General features: G+C 41.9%; 1 protein-coding gene across 1 annotated transcript in view; it reads left to right on the forward strand.

The window, feature by feature from the left end:
- Nucleotides 1–405: 405 nt before the first annotated feature.
- Nucleotides 406–18,176, forward strand: part of LOC122548812 (laminin subunit alpha-3-like) — a 376,692-nt gene continuing 358,921 nt past the window's right edge. Inside the window, exons 1-2 of the mRNA XM_043687604.1 lie at nucleotides 406–792; nucleotides 8,478–8,630. Coding sequence (XP_043543539.1) covers nucleotides 538–792; nucleotides 8,478–8,630 — 408 coding nt within the window. The 5' untranslated portion in view covers nucleotides 406–537. The remainder of the gene's footprint in view (nucleotides 793–8,477; nucleotides 8,631–18,176) is intronic.

Raw genomic sequence — 18,176 nt, forward strand, 5'->3', positions numbered from 1 at the left:
TTTGCCAACAAACAAATTGTGCTCCACTCTATTTTCATCACATTTTTATTTGTAATTTTCTGTTCAAAACGGTTACCATGAGAAAACCATCAGACGGCATGGAATTTACACAAATAAACTTCACAGGAAGAGTTTAATATCTTTTATGAATTATTACTGTTATTGCTAATGTCATATTGTCACATTTACCATACAACATTGCAAAAGCAGGTTTATTTATTCATCAGGGAAAAAACGCGCTTACATGTAATAATCTCATTACATCCAATTATCATACATTTCTTTTCTAGGACAATCCGTGAGAATGTTGAATGTGTATTCATTTTAAGATGTAAAAACTGGCCAATTAGTTCTTTTTTTTAAAAAATAAATCTAAATATAGAAATTGGAACAATGATTATTCGTAATTTGTGTAGTCAGGATTTCCTTAGTCCCAGTTCCTGGGTAGATACGGGGTGTGTGTCATTGGGTTGTAGACAAGGAGCAGAGCTCCAGTGTTAAGAGAGAGAGTGAGAGAGAGCTCTGTGACTGTGAAACATGGCGAGGGGGCCGAGGGGAAGGTTGCTGCTCGGTGCTGTCCTGCTACACTTTGGACAGCTCGTCCTCAGCCGAGAGGCACCAGACAAACTCAACGGCTTCAGCCTGCACCCGCCCTACTTGAACATCGCGCAAGGGTCTAAGATTGCGGCTACGGCCACTTGCGGAGAGGACGGATCGGGCAGGCCGAGACTGGACCTCTACTGTAAACTAGTGGGAGGACCAGCTGCCGGAGTCTCCAGTCAGACGATTCAGGTACAGAGCACGCTGCTAACTGAGAATTGGAGTGCGGGGAAGCATTCCGCTTTCCAAACCATCAGAAGACTGAGAATCTGGACAGATTCCACCAAACAATCTGCATTATGTGTTAATTGGACAGCTTTCAGCGCGATGGGCAGAATAGTGTCTGCGCTCAATGATTCAACCATTAAGTTTGCGAGCATTAAAAAAACTTAGAAAAGTGTATTACATTTGGAGATATTTCATGGTTTGGTAAATTAAAACCGTAAAGTAAAAGGGCCAACTCGGGTTAAACCAAGAGTCCAGGATCTAGCTGTTGCTGTGAATGGAGCACAGGAAAATGTACAGGGTTACACTTCGTTTCAAACCTAGGTGATCACGACAACTCAATCCTAACAGCCGTACCCAGTTACACGCAGAAACCGGTCACATTCCCCATTGTAGCCACAGAGAACAGGTTAACTGGACCGAATATCAGCCTGGCTGAAGTAACATTTCAAATGAAAACAACCATAATCTGTCTGAAAGTGGAAAATAAAAACTGAACTCTAATTGTTTTATGAATTCATGGAAATGAGGGCATGGCTGGCTGGGCCAGCAATTATTGCCCAGAGGGCAGTTAAGAACCAACCGCATTGCTGTGGGTTTGGAGTCACATGCTAGCAAGACCGGGTAAGGGTGACAGCTTCATTCTCTGAAGGACATTAGTGAATCAGATGGGTTTTTCATTACAATTGGCTTAGATTCAGGATCATCGTTAGACTCTCAAATGCAGATTTTTATTGAATTCAGATTCCATCATCTGCCATGATGGGATTTGCACCCAGATCCCCAGGACATTACCTTTGTCTCTGGATTAAGAGTCCCACGAGTATACTACTAGGGCATTGCCTCCCAAATCAGAAATGCCTCCCAAACAAAAAAGGCTATCAGCAGAAAGAAAACCAGGTTATTTGGAAGAAAAACAAAGTGCTGGAGAAACTCAGTAGGTTTGGCAGTTTCTTTGGAGAGAGAAATAGAATTAACATTCTGAATCTGGTATGACTTCTTCAGAATTGAAGAACTTCTTCAGAGTAATACTCTGTTCTCCAGAAGAGTCATACCGAAAGACTCAAAATGTTAATTCTGTTTCTCTCTCCACAGATGCTGCCAGACCTGCTGAGTTTCTCCAGCACTTTGTTGCAGATTTTCAGCATTGGCTTGACATAGTTTTATTATTATGTTTGGGTTGGTGTAGTTCATCATACTTCCCTGATCTTCATGCCCTAAAATGTTAACCTGTTGACTGGCTTGAAATGCAGTTCCAGCATTTTCTATTTAACCTACCTTTTCGTAACTAAGTTTTCAACTAAATTTAAGACAGACAGCTCCTTTTCCCATTGATACAAGTGTACTTTAAAACATGAAGCTTCTCTCCATGCTTCTTGCTGGCATGCATTGCTTTCATCTATGAAACAAAGTGAGAGACCATGTTAGAATTTCAGTTATCTAGCATTTCTTCATGTGTGTCATGTTGCCCCCAAACCAACTGTTTCTTGGCCTTGGAGTGTTGGAACATTTGGGACCATTGGTCTTAGAATATATCAAACAATGGGAATAGGCATCACTCGCATGATTGATTACATAATTGGTTTGAATCTTCAAGAGTTTAACAAGAAGAGATCAGGTAGTTGAAGATAAACTATTTCTACTGGGTTAGAATTCTAGAACTTGGAGGCATAGTCTAAAAACAGAGCCAGACCATTCAGAGAAATATTGGGAAATACATCTACACACAAAAGCTGACAGATGTTTGAAACTCTCTTCCACCAACATCGGTTGATGCTAAATAAAAAATGAAATAATTGCAGATGCTGTAAATCAGAAACAAAACAGTAATTGCTGGAAAAGCTCAGCATCTGTGGAGAGAAATCATAGTTTAAGTTTCAGGTCATGTTCTGATGATGGGTCACATGACCCAAAACATTAACTCTGATTTCTCTCTACAGATACTGTTAGACCTGTTGAGATTTTCCAGCAATTTCTGTTTTTTTTGTTTCAGTTGATGTTAAATCATTTGTTAATTTTAAATCTGAGATAGATAACTTTTTGTTAATTGATAATAGGAACGGATATGGACCAAAGGCGTCCCATGTGGAGTTAGGCCTTAGGTCAGCCATGATTTCATTGAAAGGCGGGACAGGCATGAGGGACTAAATAGCCTATAAAGACAGAGGAATAAAGAAAAATGTTCAGTTTTACACTCCTTGTTAAGTCCTCTGCCAAGGGCCTAGTGGCCAGGCACAAGTCTATAAGATCATAAGCCGCAATGGGGCCGCTGGAATGAAAGTCACCAGTCTTTGGTGCCATCTCTACGCCACCAACACCCTCACCACTATGGACCTCACTAATGCAGACCCCACTGATGCCATCAGGTACTGCACCGGCCCAAACTCTGCCTCCAACATGAGGCCGCTATGGATACACTTCGCTAATGCATTTGCTGCTGATATTGCAGAGTCTTGTGCTGGGCCCAGCATGTGCTAATATCATGAAAGACAAATAAAGAGCACTTAGAGAACTTGCATAGTCCTTAGATGTTTCTCCCAGGTAGATGTTTCTCCATCCTGGCACCTTTGCATCAACTCTTAAAACAAGAGTCAGCCATGGAAATAATTGAATAGCCAAGCTATAGATTTCAGGGAAGTGAAGAAATAGCTATCATAGGTGGCTCAGGTTGAGGTGGTCCATGTCGTGGCAGCAGTTGGGATAGAACCCCCCTGGTCCTCACCTTCCACCCCACCAACCTCTGGATACAATGCATCATCCTCCGCCATTACCGCCACCTACGAACAGACCCACCATCAGGAATATATTTCCCACACCACTGTTATTTGCATTCTGCAGAGACCATTCCCTCTGCGACTCCCTTGTTAGGTTCACACCCCCCACCAACCCACCCTCCACTGCCAGCAACTTCCCTTACCACTTCCCTTACCTGCACCCACACTGCACCCTTCACCTCTGTCCAAGGCCCCAAAGGATCCTTCCACATCCAACAGAGATTTACTTGTATTTCCACACATGTCATCTACTATATCGGTTGTTCTCGATGTGATCTCCTCCACACTGGGGAGACTGAACACTAATTTGTGGAACATTTCAAAGAACATCACTGGGACACGCGCACGAAACAACCCCACTGCCCCGTGGCTGAACACTTTAACTCCCCCTCCCACTTTGCCAAGGACATGCAAGCCCTTGGCCTCCTCCATCACCAAACCCTAACCACCTGATGTCTGGAGGAAGAACACCTCATCTTCTCCCTTCAGACCCTCCAACCACACACGGTCAATGTGGATTTCACCAGTTTCCTCATTTACCCTCCCCCCACCATATCCCAAATCCAACCCTTTAACTCGGCACCACCCTCTTGAACTGTCCTACCTGTCCATTTCCCTTCCCACCATCCTGATGAAGAGCTTATGCTCAAAACGTCAATTCTCCTGCACCTCGGTTGCTGCCTGACCGGCTGTGCTTTTCCAGCACCACACCCTTCACCCCCAGCTTTCTGCAGCCATCACCCATGCCCTGGCATCCTCATGCTGCAGCCTCAACAGTAGTTACCGTTAGTCGTGGCACTGCCAAACGGCTGCTCCTTGGGTGTGGTTTCCCAATGTCAGTAGTATTCTTTTTATTGGCTAAAGTGCCCTGTTCCTGCCCTGCCACCCATCACTGAGAGGTTGTCTCTGGCTTTCAGCCACTGAGACTTGATTTATGGTGGGAAGAATTCTGCCTATTGTATCTCACTTGCTTGAGTGCAGATGCATCCCTGGGAAATTACTGTACAATTAAGTTGTCAGTATATTAATCGTCAAAAACAAACAGATTAAAATATAACCAATAACTTCAATTGTTTTCAGTAGCTGCCTTTTCAGAAGCATTTACCTTCATGGTGTCACTTCAAAATAATCCATTAGCTTTATTTTAGGAAACTCTGCAGATATGTTAACATGCTGAAGGAATGTTCTTTTCCTGTGTTCAATGTTGTTAAGGTGAACAATTGTGAACCTGAATCTTCAGATATAAAATATTGTTTTTTATTTTGCATAATCTGAGCATTTGCTTTCACGTGTGCACACTGTGGCATCTAACGGATATTGTCAACATTGTCACCCTTCGCTGGGGAAATGCACTGGAAATCACACCTCACTATTCACAGAGTTATCACATCAGTTAAAGAATTTTTTAAGAGTACAGAACTCCACAGTTTAGCTGTCTTTCAGACCAATGTTGATAGAAAGGGTTTCTGACCCTGACAAGAGTGGCTATATATGCCAAATAAATAGATTCTCACTGCAGGCAAGCAGTTTTTAACCAGCCAAAATTCTAATCCACTTACGGAAGACCCCACAAACATACATACAGATCTACACAAAAAAAATGAGAGAAATGTGTGAATGGAGAGTGGGAAGGGCAGTTCAAAGATCCCTGTCCACAATATTTGCTAAGATGATCCTTTTGCATTCAGAATGCTGCTTCTTGATCTGCCTTTTCCAGATACTTTCATGTTTGCAGGAAATACAGGATAACTTGTTCACATTTAGAGAAGTCACTGACTTATTACTTAAAAGTGACAGCTTGCAGCAACTGATATGGGGAAATAAACTGGCATGAGAGGCTTTTTAATTGCAGAGAGAGTCTGTTAGCTCAGTTGGCTGAATGGCTGGTTTACTTTAGGATACCCAGCCTAATTAGCCTCTCCCTATAACTCAAATTCTCCAGTCCCGGTAACATCCTTGTAAATCTTTCCTGCACCTTCTCAAGTTTCATAACATCCTTCCTATAGAGGGGCAACCAGAATTGTATGTGGCCTCATCAATGTCCTGTACAGCTACAACATGACGTCCCAACTCCTATACTGAAGTTCCGAGGAAGGGTCACTCGACCCAAAACGTTAACTCTGATTTTTCTCCACAGATGCTGCCAGATCTGCTGAGCTTTTCCAGCAGTTTTAATAGTCTGATCAGAGAAGTTAAAAATGACACAATGTCACATTATAGTCCACCAGGTTTATTTGAAAGTACAAGCTTTTGGAGCACTGCACCTTTGTCAGGTAGCTAGTGGGGCAGGATCATAGGACACAGTATTTATAGTAAAAGATCAAAGTGTCATACAACTAACGCCATGTATTCCACAAACCTAGATTGCTGTTGTCTTTAATCACTTAGAATGGGGATGCAGGTTTCGATTGATTAATATGTAAATCGCAGAATTTCTTTCAAGTCACAGTCCCAAGATAACTTAAGTATATAAAAAAAGGTGACATGTTTGCCCAGACAATGCATTAAAGGTGTGATATTAGGGTCGGTCTGTCTGTATCCCAACCTGGAGTCAGACTGGGTTTCTTTTCAAAGTTGTAATTTATAAAATGTTACATTGACTGACTGCCTACAGATTGTGTGCTGTTTGAACAAAATAGCAAACTACCCAGCCTTCAGGACAACATCAACCGCAACACCACACTATCCTGCACCGGCAACCTCTGCAAGACGTGTCAGTGTCATCATGGATACTACCGTTACACATGGGGTACCACCCACCACGTGCACGGCAGGTATGCTCGTGACATGGTCAATGTTATTGATCTCATATGCTGCAGACAAGGCTGCATGGTATATTGGCGAAATCATGTAGATGCTATGACAATGGATGAATGGACACTGTGCAACAATCGCCAGACAGGGATGTCCCCTCCCAGTGGGGGAACACTTCAGGGGTTAGGGTTGTTTGGCCTCGGATCTTCGGGTGAATGTCCTTCAATGTGGACTTTGGGTTGTACAACAATGCAGAATCACTGAGCAAAGGCTGATAGTCAAGTTCAGTACCCATGAGGATGGCCTCAATCAGGATCTTGGGTTCATGTCTCACTACAGGTGGCTCCAATGCATCTCCCTTCTAAGTAATTAAAGACTGAACAGCCATTTAGATTTTTCTAATACATCACATTAGTTATATGACACTTTGATCATTTATTTATAAATTCTGTGTCTTATGTATCCTGCCCCATTAGCTACCTGTTGAAGGAACAATGCTCCAAAACCTTGTACTTTCAAATAAAACTGTTGGACTGCAACCTAGTATCATGTCGTTCAACACCAGCACCTCCACATCATGACTGAGCAATGAAGGCAAACCTGTATCAAAAACTTTTTTCACAACCCTATAAGGAAACTTACAATTATTCATCTTGGCAGGAAGAGTGATGAAGGACAATATAAAGTAAATGGCGCTCTTCACAAAATGGTGTAGGAGCAGAGGGACCTTTAGGTTATTCAAGGTTGTAGTGCAGATTAACAACACACTTAATAAAGCGTACAGCATCCTTGGCTTGATAAATAGAGGATCAGAGTGCAACAGTAAAGAAATTATGACAAACTTTTACAAAACAATGATTTGGCCTCAACTGAATATTATGGGTAAAATTTTATGATCCTTCACTGCTTGGTTGCAGGTGAAGTGTCTGTAAAATCCCCTAATGCTTTTTCACTCAACTGTTTACGTTTTTATATGGGAGAGGAGAGGCCTAGGGCAGCTTTCTGCCTAACCGAATTGAGGTTCTTGCGATCAATCATTATATGGTCAACCACTTCACACCTGGCATGAATTTTAAGGCTGTTGGTGACTTTTTAGAATGGTGAGCTGTCTAATAGGTCAATCATCCTACTCAGGCCTCAGGCAGAAAATGGGGCTCACTTTCTTTAAGTGTCCACCTTCCAACTTCGATCATATTGGTCTCCCCAACTTTAGGTGCTCTCTTCCTCCCTGACTTTTACCTCTCTATCAAGGCACCTAACTTCTTTTCTGCCAAACTCAACCCACATGCTTCTCTGGACCTCATCTCTCTCCTCCACAGTACCATGATCCCAGACTCTCAGATTTGGAATCTGGGGACTTGTTGCACTCTCAGACTTGGCCAAAGCTACTGCTGTTACAGCCAGAACAGTATACCTACTGTATGTCAGCCTCTCAGATTAACCAGCAACTCTCAGGCAGGATTAGAAATGCCATTTTGTATAATTATCACTCCTCATCATGTTAAATAGCTGGAATGGTTCCAGGGATGAGAAAGTTTAGTCATGTGCACAGGTTGAAGAAGTTGGATCTAGTCTCCTTGGAGGGGTAAAGGAGAAGCCTTTCTTTGCGGAAAGATTGAGAACCACATGAAATCAATTTAAATTAATCAGCTAAATGAGCAACGTCAATATGAGGAAGTTGTTTTTACAAATTGAGTGGTTAGGATCTGAAATGCACTGCCTAAGGCTGTGGTGAGGCAAGGTGTATCCTGACTTTCAAAAGAGACTTGGATGATTATCTGAAGAGGAAGCATTTGTTAGGGCTATGGGAAAGTGTGGGTTTAAGTAAGTGCCCTTGCAGAATGCTCTCACAGGCATGACATGCTGAATGGCTCCTTCCAAATATGGCAACAAGCAATCGAAATTCATGTCAATAAAGTTCAGGAAAAAATGAGGAAATCTCACAAGGAAGAAGGTAATGAGGTAAAATATATACCTCTTGTGTCACTGTTCATTATCTTTAAATATAATACTTAAAACAATATTTGAATTTGATGATGCTGATTAAAGCTACAAAGGTTTTTCAGATTTCATTCAAGATCTTAATTTTAACTTTTTTTTTAATCCTTCATTTCTTTTCTTTAGGGGCAATTCTGTGATCACTGTCTATCTGATGATGCATACAAAGCTCATGCAATCACCAATGCCATCGATGGTACTGAGCGCTGGTGGCAAAGTCCGCCCCTTTCACGTGGACTGCACTACAACCAAGTCAATGTCACTCTGGATTTCGGTCAGGTTGGTCAATGATTTCTGGAGATGTCTATTCAATTTGCTTGATGCATCTGTTACTGCAAAGCCGATATTTTTGAGTATGATTATATCTGGGTATAAGTCTTTTGGAAGTTTGCCAAGGCCTGGAGGGCATGCACATGAATGGTGCTAGGGATGTGGAGTTTTGTTACATGGAGTAACTTCGAGAACTAGATTTTTCACATAATATAGAAGTTTAAAGGCGGACTTAGTTGAGGTATTCAAGATAGAAGAGCTCTTTATTGAGTAAATAAAGAGAAGTTGTTTCCAGTGATAGGATGGTTGTAATGAGATGACACAGATTTAAAACGATTGACAAATAAGTTGTTATGATTTGGTATGAAAGGGTAGTAGAACTAGATTCAGTTGTAACTTTAAAAGGGAATTAGAACTAATTTTTAGCTCATTCATAGGATATGAGCATCACTTACCAGGCCAGCATATATTGCCCAACCCTAATTTCCTAGAAGGCAGTTAAGAGTGAACAGAACTATTGTTGGTCTGAAGTCAAGGGAACAAGGCCCATAGGAAAGAGTAGGGAGGAGTAGACTAATTGGATAAATCTATCAAAGAGTTGGCACAGGCTTGATGGGCCAACTGGCTGCCTCCTGTGCTGTAAGATTCTGCAACAACAATGATTTGCTGAACTGGCAATTGTTTTTTCAACCCATTCACATGTTACTCATTAAAACCTAAAAGTCTTCTCTGCTGATCCACTACTATTTTAAAAGAAAACGTTTGGATTGAATTGATTTATTCAACAATGTTCCAGCAAGTGAGAAAATAACATTGCAAGGATTGGTCAACAATATTGGTTGGCAGGGGGAGGGGTGTGGGGGGTGCGGAGTGGGGAACTGTAAAAATTCTTCCACTGGTTTTCCAGCCACATTACTGCTCACCTCCAACCTGCGGGCAAAACGTATGGGGTGGGGCTTGCATGGATAAAAAACTTATCAGACTAAATGCAGCAACATTTAACACACTGAAGTGCAACCTGCGACTCACACGAATGGCAGCGGTGGGATTCGGAAACTTCAATTTTCCTGCTCCTTAGATGCTGCCTGACCTGCTGTGCTTTTCTAGCACCACTCTAATCTAGACTCTGGTTTCCAGCATTGGCAGTCCTCACTTTTGCCTAAAAAACTTACCAGACCAACCCTCAACAGACACTGAAAAAGCTGTCTTAGTAGGAGGATTAAATTACAACATCAGGACACGGACAAGAAAGATTTCTCAGCAGCATTAGAAACAACACTGAAAGACAACAAACTCACAGAAGAAACCCAGCAAACCATCAGACAGACAGTCATATCAACATTAAGCAGGAAAAAGGAAGGAAACACACTCAATTCACAATAAAGGAAAGCACGAGAAAACTAAAAAAAAGATAAAAACATTGTTATCCTACCTGCAGAAAAAGGACACTTGACAGTCATTTTAAATCAAAGAGACTACATTGAGAAAGTGAACACATTGCTTGCAGATGCCAACACTTACCAACAAGTGGCAATAGACCCGACCCCACAACGAGAGAACCGAATCACAGCCCTACTCAAAAAACTTCAGAAATCTGGAGAAATAAATAAGACCAATGTTCCAAAGATGATACCAGACAGATCCAACACACTACACTTCTACGGATTACCCAAAATTCACAAACCAGGAGCCCCCCCCTCAGACCTATAGTCTCACTACCTGGAACACCAACTGACAGAATGGCCAAGGAGCTACACCAAAGACAAAAATACTTAGGAGAAGACTCACGTAACTCCATCCACTCCACCCAAGAATTCCTGAAGACCGTTAAAGATACCAAGATAGAAGAGGATGAAATAATGGCCTCCGTTGATGTAACATCCCTGTTCACATCAATCAACATCAACCTGGCCAAGGAAACACTGACTACATTATTGGAAGAACCAAAGACACATACATCAAACATCACCAACTTCATCAGCAAGGACGATGTCGTCAAGCTAGTGGACCTATGCCTGACCACCCATTTCACCTTCAACAACAAAACCCACAGACAAACCAATGGAACACCCGTGGGATCTCTGATATTAGGGTTCTTAGCAGAGGCAGTAATGCAGAGACTTGAACAAACAGCTCTGTCAACCATCCAACCCAAACTTTGGGTCTGCTACGTGGATGACACCTTTGACATCACTAAGTGAAACAAATTAGAAGAAACCTTCAAGACCATCAATAATACCCTTACTGGCATAAAATTCACTAAAGAGGAAGAAAACAATAACAAACTGCTATTCCTCGATGTCGCAGTAGAGCGAACAGCCAATGGGGAACTTCAAACCAGCATCTACAGGAAAACAACACATACAGACCAAATATTTAACTACAGAAGCAATCGTCCCAACATCCACAAATGAAGCTGCATTAGAACATTTTTCCAATGAGCCACCACACACTGCAGCACAGAGGAGTTACGCAGAACAGAGGAAAATCACCTATACAGTGTATTCAAAAAGAACATAGTCCGCAGATTTCTCAGCAACGAACCCAAACAAACCGACAAAACACATCCAGAAACCTTAGCCATTCTCCCCTACATCAAAGACATCTTGGAAATGACTGCCAGACTACTCAGACTCCTTGGCATTATGGTAGCCTGCAAACCCACCAACACACTAAAACAGCAGCTAATGAACTTGAAAGACCTATACTGACAATAAGCAAAACTGATGTAAATTACAAAATACCTTGCAAGAATTGTAACAAACACTACATTGGACAAACAGGCAGAAAACTAGCCACCAGGATACATGAACATTAGCTCGCCATGAAAAGACATGACCCTCTCTCACTAGTATCCTTACATATGGATGAGGAAGGACACCACTTCAACCAGACAACACATCCATTCTAGGACAAGCCATACAGAGACATACACGAGAATTCCTAGAAGCATGGCATTCCAACCGGAACTCTATCAACAAACACATTGACTTGGATCCTATTTACTACACCCGAGAAAAAGAACATTAAATGACATCACCATAGGAAATGGTGTCACCACAAGAAATGACATCACCAACTCAAGGAAACCCAAATATATAAATAGTAAGCGGGCTACACCACCAGTGCTTCATCCGGAGGCTCACTGATGATGTTACCTAGTATGGTGATGAAATGTCTGAAAACGAGCGTTCTAGCTCAGCGAGCAAACCTACATCCAGAACTTCAAACTGAGCTACAAATCTTCTCAAAGCTAGCCTTGAAAACTCTAATGATGGGTTTACAAAACTCAAGAACGGTTTCCTCCGTGCACTTTGCTAGAGAAGCAACATGTGCAAAAGGCAGAATCTGAGGAGCTTCTCCTGAATCATAGAATCTGTCTCTCTTGGGATGTTTTTCTTGTCCCTCAGACACATGTACCTTCCTAGCTGGTCTTTTCTTTCTGTACTATTGTGGGTTTCCAGTTTTCTTGGTAGCAGCAGCCTGGATTTTGTGCAGTTAGAATCCCATTCTAGGCCATGGTGAGTTCTCACAGCAGCTTGTTTATCCCGTGTTGCTGTGAGGTTAATGCATGTGTTTTTGTTGACCTGGATTACATTGCTGACCATTTTCAGGATACCAGTGGTGAAGGCTCTGTCCTCATCCTGCTAAACCTGGTGACATTTGCAGATAGACAGTGGATGTGACCAATAGCGAACAAGAGGCTGATTTGAGCAGATACCACCTGCTGGGGCCACTGCCTGTCAGGGAGAAACCATCAAAGAATCTCTGCTATTTCTAGCCAATGTTTGTCTCCTGGCCTCAGAAGCTCACTAGACCTTGGTTCCAGGTTTTGGGACATCAGTTTATAACTGTGCCTGGATCTGGATTTAATTGGCGCATGCTTTCTTTTATTTATTCATGGGATGTGTACATTGTTAGTTGGGCTAGCATTTATTGCCTGTCCCTAGTTGCCCTTGAGAAGGTTATGGTGAGCTGCTTTCTTGAACCACTGCAGTCCACGTGGTGTATTAGACCCACAATGCCCTTAGGGAAGGAGTTCCAGGATTTTTACCAGGCAACACTGAAGAATTGGCGATATATTTCCAAGTCTGAATGGTGAGTAGCTTGGGGAGAACTTGCAGGTGGTGGTGTTACTGTGTATTTCATAGAGTCATAGAGTCCTACAGAATGGAGACAGGCCCTTTGGCCCAGACTAGTCCATGCCGATCAAAATGTCCATCAACGTTAACCCCATTTCCCTGCACTTGGCCTATATCCTTCTAAACCTTTCCTATCTATATATGTGTCCAAATGCCCTTTAAATGTTGTCAATGTACCTACCTCAAACATTCCACATGTGTACCACCCTCTGTGTAAAAAAGCTGCCCATCAGTTTCCTTTTTATTCTTTCCTCTGTAACCTTAAACTGATGCCCTCTAGTCCTTGATTCCCCAACCCTGGGAAAAAGATTGCGTGCATTCACCCTATCCGTGCCTCTCATGATTTTATATAACTCTGCAAAGGTCCCCCATCAATCTCCTGTGCTCTAAATAAAAAGTCCTAGCTTGTCCAACTTCTCCCTATAACTCAGACCGTTGAACCTTGGTAACATCCTTGTAAATTTCTTCTGCACTCTTTCCAGTTTAATAACATTCTTCCTATAGCAAGGTAACCAAAACAGTACTCCATGTACAGCCTCACCAACATGCTGTACAACTGGAACATAACATCCCAACTCCTATACTCAATGCCTGGACTGATGAAGGTCAGTGTGCCAAAAGCCTTCTTCACTGCCCTGTCTACCTGTGACTCTACTTTCAGAGAACCATGCACCTGAACTCCAAGGTCCCTCACGGTAAACACAGAGGAGAAATATTTATTGAGGACCTCACCCATCTCCTGCAGTTCTATACATACATGCCCATTTTGATCCTTAAGGGGTCCTATTCACTCTCTCATTATTTATTTTCCTCTCATATGTTTAAAGAACCTCTTTGGATTCATCCTAACCTTCTCATCCAAGGTTGTCTTGTGTGCTTGTCCTTCTAGATGGAAGTCGTGGATTTGAAAGGTTCTGTCTAAGAATCTGTGACACAGTATACACTTCTGCTGCTGTGTGTTGGCGATGGAGGGACTGGATATTTGTGGGTGTAGCACCAATTAGGTCGGCTGCTTTGTCTTGGATGGTGTCAAGTTTCTTGAGTGTTAGACTGCACCCATTAAGACAAGTGGGGAATATTCCACCACACTCCTGACTTATGCCTTGTAGATGATGGACAGGCTTTGGGAAGTCAGGAGGTGAGTTACTCGCCACAGTATTCCTAGCCTCTGACCTGCTGTTGTAGCTACTGTGTACGGTTCAGTTTCTGGTAAATGGTAACTCCCAGGATATTAGTAGTGGCGGATTCAGTGATAGCAATGCCATTGAATGTCAAGGAGCAGTGGTTAGACTTACTATTTTTGGAGGTGGCCATTATCTGGTATTTATGTGGTGGAAATGTTACTTGCCACTTTTCAGCCCAAATTTGGATATTGTACAGGTCTTGTTGCATTTGCACATGGACTGCTTCAGTGTCTGAGGAGTCATAAGTAATGTGAACATCCCCATTTCTGAGTTTATGATGGAGGGAAGGTCACTGGTGAAGAAACTGAACATGTTCAGCTTTGAACACTATCCTGCAGGGATGTCCTGGAGCTGAGATGAGAGACTTCCAACAAGCATGGCCATCCTCCTTTGTACCAGGCATGACTGTAACCAGTGCTGGAAAAGCGCAGCAGGTCCAGCAACACATTTTCAGCTCTGATCTCCAGCATCTGCAGCTCTCACTGTCTCTCAATGACTGTAACCAGTGAAGAGTTTTTCACCTGATTCCTATTGATTCCAGTTTTGCTAGGGCCTCTTGATGCCATTTGATCAAATGCGGCTTTGATGTCAAGGGCTGTCACTCTCAGCTCACCTTTTGAATTCCACTCTTTGTCCATGTTTGAACCAAGGCTGTAATGAAGTCAGGAATTGAGTGGACCTGGCAGAACCCAAGGCACAAACAGCAATTGCTGGAAGAGCTGAACAGATCTGGCAGCATCTGTGGAGAGAAATCAAATTAACTTTTCAGGTCAAGTGACCCTTTCTCAGAACTCAAATGTTACTTATTCTAAGGAAGGGTCAATCAGCCCGAAACATCATCTCTGATTTCTTTCCACAGATGCTGCCAAACCTGACGAGCTCTTCCATCAGTTTCTGTTGTTTCTGATTTACAGTATCTGTGTTTTTTTTTTCAGTCTTTTTCTGGCAGAATCTAAACTGGGCATCACTGAGTAGGTGCTGCTTGATATACTGTTGATGATACCTTCCATCACTTTACTGATAGTTGAGAATAGACTGATGGTGTTTTTTTTCTACAAGACATACTTAGGATATTTTCCACATTGTCAGGTCGATGCAAGTGTTGTAACTGGACTGGAACAGCTTGGCCACGGTAGTGGCAAGTACTGGAGCATAAGTCTTCAGTACTATTATCAAAATATTGTCAGGGCCCATAACCTTTGCAGTATCTGTAGCCTGCAACCATCTCTTGTTATCATGTGGAGTAAATCGAATTGGCTGAAGAGTGGTATCTGTGATGCTGTGCCGAATTGGATCATCAACCAGGTACTTCTCGTTAAAGGTTGTTCTAAATGCTTTAGCCTTGTGCTCTGGGAGTTGCAGGCACTGGTGAGTGAGTGAATGAGTGAGTGATTTTTGCTCACCTAATTGGAGGCATTGGGAGTCCTGGAGAAGTGGCTGACAATGAAGTTCAATTGAATTGACTTACAATAGTAATCAGTGATTACATTTCATTGTATCTCCTTCCTTACGTTAAACTGTCTCTGCAGATTTATAACCTTTGCATTTTCTATATCGCCCTGTGTTTTTGTTTTTTGCACCAACTATGTGGAATTTGAGATGAATTGGATCTTTGTTTATTGTTCTGAATTGTGAATTGTATTCAGAATCTACAATTTACAGGAAATATTAAGGAACTAAGAAAGGTTTTTATCTTGAACATTTCACCTGAAATTTGACATAGAGCCCTTGCAAACCAAAAATCACCTGCAATAGGCAAGAAATAGCCTCAAGAAAATCCCAACAAACAATCCCTTAAAAAAATTGTTTTAGCCCTGGTGGACACAGAATTAAGGTAATTAGCAAAAGAATAGGAATGATAAAGAGAATCCTTTCTTTACACAGGGAGTTGATATGATTGTTGGTGGAACATGCGGAAAAATTACTAGTGTAGGTTTAGAGCAGAATTGTTCAGTGCAGATTAAATGGGCCGAAGGACGTCTTCTGTACTGTGTGATTCTGTGATCAGGAATGCATGATCTGAAAGGTTGAAGAAAGTATACTCGGCTGTTTAAAAGGTAATTCAATTGATATTTAAAGGTGAAAATTTTGCAGGGCATTGGAAAAAGAACAGGTTGAGTTAGACTAATTGTAAAGCCATTTTAAATGGTTTAGACATGATGTGCTGAATAGCCCTTTTGAATAGCCCTTATGATAACTAAATAATTATACTAAATAGTGAAACATGCTAAGAGGTCTGATCTGTTTGGTGAACCATCAAATTTCAATATAATAGTTGAATTAGTGACTTTGACCCATAGTTTTGAAGCAAAATTGGAAACTAACAAACTTTTCAGACTTCCAACATACTCTCAGTTGACATATTATTGTATAATATCAGAATGAATGGTTTTCTTTTAAAAATCCTCCAAACTATACAAAACAATACTTTCTGTCTCCATTCCTAATCTTGTTTTAGGAACAAATAATTGTACTTATCTACATGTGTTACTCATTGATATGTTCGGGGACACTGTTCATGAATAGAATCCATAGAATCCCTACAGTGTGGAAACAGGCTCTTCTGCCCAAGAAGTCCACACCGACATTCCCTTACCCTATTATCCTATATTTACCCCTGTCTAATGCACGTAACCTACACATCTTTGACCACTATGGGCATTTTAGCATGGCCAATTCACCTAACCTGCACATCTTTGGACTGTGGGAAGAAACCGGAACATCTGGAGGAAACCCAGGCAGACACAGGGAGAATGTGCAAACTCCACACAGACAGTCGCCGGGTTCCCAGATTTAACAAAATTCTATTGTGAACTATAACAAGCTCTTAGGTTCCTCTTAATTTTGGATCAAAAATTCATCCAACAACACCAAGAACAATAGCATACATTAATACAGCAACTTTACATCATAAATTGTACCAAGATAGATCATAGGAGAATTATAAAACAAAGCATGACACTGAGCTATATAGGAGGTATTAACTCAGACCTGGCCTGGTCGAAGAGTTAAGCTTAAGGAGTGTCTTGAAGGAAGAAAATGAAAGATGTAGAGGCGTGTGGGAATGATATTCCACAGTCTAATCCCCAAGCAAACATAGTGCCATGTAGCACTGCCATCATGTTAACTGTGGTGGACCAAATTTTTTTTAAAGAATCCCTACAGGCTTAACAATTCAATAATGTATTCAAACACCATCTGTCACCTCATGACCCAGCATATCCCTCTCTTTGTCATTATCATCAAGCCAGGAGATCAACCCTGGTTCAATGTAGAGTACAGAAAGGCATGCCAGGAGAAACACCAGGCATACCTAAAAATGATATCTGAAGTTAGAGCAGAGGGCTTACACTCATGCCAGATAGCAACAGCATTCAATAGAAAAAACTAAGTGATACTGCAATCAACAAACAAAATCTGACTCCGCAGCTTTGTCACATCTAGTTGTGAACAGTGGTGGACAAGTAAATTACTAACAAAAGATGGAGGCTTTACAAATGGGGGAGTCCTGCACACAAGTATAAAAGATGACATTCATAACCATATCCAGCCAGAAATTCCATCTTGACCTCCTCTAGAAGTCCCCAGCAATCTAGAAGCCAGTCTGCAGTCATTTGATGCATTCCATGTAATATCAAGAAACGTTTGAAAGCATTGCATTCTGCAGTGGGCAGTGGACCCTGACAACAATCTGGTAATAGTAGTGAAGACTTGTACTCCAGAACTAGCTGCACCCCTAGCAGCAGTTACAACACTGGTACCAACTCAGCAATGTGGAAGATTGCCAAGGTATATTGTATCCACACAAAAAAAAGGACAAACCCAGACAGCCAATTACTGCCCTATGGATCATCAGCAGAGTGTTAGAAGTGGTCATTGATTATGCTGTCAAGCAACACTTACTTAATAATAACCCACTCACTGATGCTCAGTTTGGTTGTCATTTGGACGATAGAACATAGAACATTACAGCGCAGTACAGGCCCTTTGGCCCTTGATGTTGTGCTGACCTGTGGAAACAATCTGAAGGTAAAAACAATGACTGCAGATGCTGGAAACCAGATTCTGGATTAGAGTGGTGCTGGAAAAGCACAGCAGTTCAGGTAGCATCCGAGGAGTAGGAAAATCGATGTTTCGGGCAAAAGCCCTTCATCAGGAATAGAGGCAGGGTGCCTGCAGAGTGGAGAGATAAATGAGAGGGGGGTGGGGGTGGGGAGAAAGTAGCATAG

Source organism: Chiloscyllium plagiosum, chromosome 4 (genome assembly GCF_004010195.1).
Source record: "Chiloscyllium plagiosum isolate BGI_BamShark_2017 chromosome 4, ASM401019v2, whole genome shotgun sequence".
NCBI lineage: Eukaryota > Metazoa > Chordata > Chondrichthyes > Orectolobiformes > Hemiscylliidae > Chiloscyllium > Chiloscyllium plagiosum.